At 44.6% G+C, this 4,328-nt stretch overlaps 1 protein-coding gene across 1 annotated transcript in view; it reads left to right on the top strand.

The window, feature by feature from the left end:
- itpr3 (inositol 1,4,5-trisphosphate receptor, type 3) overlaps positions 1–4,328 on the top strand; it is a 134,000-nt gene that overhangs the window by 48,958 nt on the left and 80,714 nt on the right. The window contains exons 12-15 of the mRNA XM_050064274.1: positions 2,231–2,330; positions 2,990–3,150; positions 3,815–3,956; positions 4,037–4,281. Of these exons, the coding sequence (XP_049920231.1) occupies positions 2,231–2,330; positions 2,990–3,150; positions 3,815–3,956; positions 4,037–4,281 (648 nt within the window). The remainder of the gene's footprint in view (positions 1–2,230; positions 2,331–2,989; positions 3,151–3,814; positions 3,957–4,036; positions 4,282–4,328) is intronic.

Raw genomic sequence — 4,328 nt, 5'->3', positions numbered from 1 at the left:
AACCTTCAGAGGGCAGTTCAGGACTATAAACCTTCGGAGGACAGTTCAGGACTATCAGCCTTCAGAGGGCAGTTTAGGACTATTAACCTTCAGAGGACAGTTCAGGACTATAAACCATCAAAGGACAGTTCAGGACTATAAACCTTCAGAGGACAGTTCAGGACTATATACCATTAGAGAACAGTTCAGGACTATAAATCTTGAGAGGACAGNGGACAGTTCAGGACTATATACCATCAGAGAACAGTTCAGGACTATAAACCTTCAGAGGGCAGTTCAGGACTATAAACCCTCGGAGGACAGTTCAGGACTATCAACCTTCAGAGAACAGTTCAGGACTATAAACCTTCAGAGGACAGTTCAGGACTATAAACCTTCAGAGGGCAGTTCAGGACTATAAACCCTCGGAGGACAGTTCAGGACTATCAACCTTCAGAGAACAGTTCAGGACTATAAACCTTCAGAGGACAGTTCAGGACTATCAACCCTCAGAGGGCAGTTCAGGACTATAAACCTTCAGAGAACAGTTCAGGACTATAAACCTTCAGAGGACAGTTCAGGACTATAAACCTTCAGAGGACAGTTCAGGACTATCAACCCTCAGAGGGCAGTTCAGGACTATGAACCTTCAGAGGACAGTTCAGGACTATATACCATCAGAGGACAGTTCAGGACTATAAACCTTCAGAGGGCAGTTCAGGACTATAAACCTTCAGAGGGCAGTTCAGGATTATCAATCTTCAGAGGACAGTTCAGGACTATAAACCTTCAGAGGACAGTTCAGGATTATCAACCTTCAGAGGGCAGTTCAGGACTATAAACCTTCAGAGGGCAGTTCAGGATTATCAACCTTCAGAGGGCAGTTTAGGATTATCAACCTTCAGAGGACAGTTCAGGACTATAAACCTACAGAGGGCAGTTCAGGACTATAAACTTTCAGAGGGCAGTTCAGGATTATCAAACTTCAGAGGGCAGTTTAGGACTATAAACCTTCAGAGGACAGTTCAGGACTATAAACCTTCAGAGGACAGTTCAGGACTATAAACCTTCAGAGGGCAGTTCAGGATTATCAACCTTCAGAGGGCAGTTCAGGACTATAAACCTTTGGAGGACAGTTCAGGACTATAAACCTTCAGAGGACAGTTCAGGACTATCAACCTTCAGAGGACAGTTCAGGACTATAAACCATCAGAGGTTAGTTCAGGACTATAAACCTTCAGAGGACAGTTCAGGACTATAAACCTTCAGAGGACAGTTCAGGACTATAAACCTTCAGAGGGCAGTTCAGGATTATCAGACTTCAGAGGGCAGTTCAGGACTATAAACCTTGAGAGGACAGTTCAGGACTATAAACCTTCAGAGGACCGTTCAGGACTATAAACCTTCAGAGGGCAGTACAGGACAATATACCATCAGAGGACAGTTCAGGACTATAAACCTTCAGAGGACAGTTCAGGACTATAAACCTTCAGAGGACAGTTCAGGACTGTAAACCTTCAGAGGACAGTTCAGGACTATAAACCTTCAGAGGACAGTTCAGGACTATAAACCTTCAGAGGGCATTTCAGGACTGTAAACCTTCAGAGGACAGTTCAGGACTATAAACCTTCAGAGGACAGTTCAGGACTATACACCTTCAGAGGACAGTTCAGGACTATAAACCATCAGAGGACAGTTCAGGACTGTAAACCATCAGAGGGCAGTTCAGGACTATCAACCTTCAGAGGGCAGTTCAGGACTATAAACCTTCAGAGGACAGTTCAGGACTATAAACCTTCAGAGGACAGTTCAGGATTATCAACCTTCAGAGGGCAGTTCAGGACTATAAACCTTCAGAGGACAGTTCAGGACTATAAACCTTCAGAGGACAGTTCAGGACTATAAACCTTCAGAGGACAGTTCAGGACTATAAACCTTCAGAGGACAGTTCAGGACTATACACCTTCAGAGGACAGGTCAGGACTATACACTTTCAGAGGACAGTTCAGGACTATCAACCTTCAGAGGACAGTTCAGGACTATAAACCTTCAGAGAACAGTTCAGGACTATAAACCATCAGAGGACAGTTCAGGACTATACACCTTCAGAGGACAGGTCAGGACTATCAACCTTCAGAGGACAGTTCAGGACTATCAACCTTCAGAGGACAGTTCAGGACTATAAACCTTCACAGGACAGTTCAGGACTATAAACCTTCAGAGGAACAAAGAGTGTCTGTTTGTCTTCCAGAAACTCGTACGTGCGACTGAGACACCTGTGCACCAACACCTGGATCCAGAGCACCAACGTACCCATAGACATAGACGAGGAGAGACCCATCAGACTCATGGTCAGTCCCTCTTAGGGTCAGAGTCGATGTTGTTTGGTTTGTTGGTTGAAGTTTCCACACAGATCATCAGATCAGATAATCAGATCAGATCCATCCAGACAGGAAAGGCCGACAGCCGCTGTTACTTTGATCAACTTCCTGTTGATCAGCTGATGAATTAATTGGTCTGATTAAGTTGTCCCATGTCTGCAGCTCAGAGCAGAGTCTCACAGATTGTCCAACACTAACAACCAACTGTTGTTTGATCAGACTCGCCTCGTGCTCCTCGTGTTGAGACATTTAACATTTGAGAACTTTTTTATTAAACAAATTAAAGGTTTTAAAATCAAATATAAAATCAGATCATGTGAGAACTGAAAGGAAATAAGAGTGTGGATCCGAAACAGACCCAGTGACATGAAGACAAATGGACGTCTGTGTGTCCTGAAGATCAAAGTCTGCTGCAGTCAGAATTATTTTACTGAAGATAAATGTTCTGTATTTGTCTGAATCATAGAAACAGGAAGTGTGAAATAGTTTTTAATGGAAGAGAGAAAAGTCATGTGACCATAGTTCAACCCCGATTGTCACTAGAACATGGACCATGTGTTTGAGTGTGTGTGAGCTGAGTTTCTGTCCGTCAGTGTGTGACGTGTGTGTTTATGTCTCTTGTTCTGCAGTTGGGGACGTGTCCCACCAAAGAGGACAAGGAGGCGTTCGCCATCGTCTCCGTCCCTGTGATGGAGATCAGAGATCTGGACTTTGCCAATGATGCCAGCGCTATGCTGAGCACCATGGTGGACCAGTTCGGTCAGGGCTTCATCAGCCAGAACGACCGGCGGTACGTCACCATGCAGCGAGAGTGGATTTAAAAACCACTGTGATGTCTGTACATGTCTGTAGTGTGACAGTCGTGGAAAATAACAGGAAGTTTATTTGTCGTAAAGACTCTCACTTTGATTTTCTTTGTCTCTGTGACATTTGATCTGCGCTGAAATCTTCATGTAATTTCATGATCAAAAACTACCTTTAAATTTAGTTGTCTCAGTTCAGGCTGAGGCTTCACGTTTTCTGAGAATTTAAAAATCCATTTTTAAAATGTAGTTCATATTTTTTTTTCCCCTTTTGGTCAGAAACTGTCATCTGACTGCTGCAGAGCAGAGCTGGCTTTTTTCTTAAAGAATAATTTATTCAGTTTCAGATTATTGATAGAAAACATGCAGTGTGTCAAACGTCAGTTCAGCTTTTTAATAGATATAAATCAGGAGGTGTTAAATGTTGTCAGTCTTCTGTCAGATGATCGTCTCGGTCTACAGGAATGTTTCAGTAGAAATGATTCAAGAACAAAGAGAAGGTGAAACAGGAAGTCTGTCGTCTAATGAATCGATCACTTCTGGAAATTATATTTAACATTCAGCCAGAATATTGCCTGAACTGTCTCTGAGTCCTGAAATCTGATGGTAGTGAGAGCAGAGAGTAAATGTTCACCGTCTTCTGTTGGTCAGGTTCGCCATCAAGCTGCTGGAGGACGTGGTTTTCTTCGTGGCTGACGTCATCAACAGCGGTCAGCCGGTCCTAGACGTGGTCATGACCAAAGCCAACCGAGAGAGACAGAAACTGATGAGGGAGCAGAACATCCTCAAACAGGTCTGACATCACTCACAGGTTTAAAATGACATCATGAGGCAGAAACAGGAAACATGACCATCATGTGATCGTGTGTTCAGATCTTCGGCATCCTGAAGGCGCCCTTTAAGGACCGTGGGGGAGGGGATGGTCCTCTGCTGCGTCTGGAGGAGCTGGCCGACCAGAAGAACGCTCCGTACCAGTACATGTTCAGACTCTGCTACAGAGTCCTCCGACACTCCCAGGAGGACTACCGCAAGAACCAGGTGAGGATGATGATGAAGATGATGGTGATGACAGTGATGGCAGCTTTGTTACTTTTACCAGTAAATGTGAATCAACCCCCCCCCCCCCCCCCCCCACCCCCCCCCCCCCCCCCAGCACATACCGAAG

The sequence above is a fragment of the Epinephelus moara genome, chromosome 16, assembly GCF_006386435.1.
Source record: "Epinephelus moara isolate mb chromosome 16, YSFRI_EMoa_1.0, whole genome shotgun sequence".
NCBI lineage: Eukaryota > Metazoa > Chordata > Actinopteri > Perciformes > Serranidae > Epinephelus > Epinephelus moara.
This window is presented reverse-complemented; position numbering and strand designations above follow the sequence as displayed.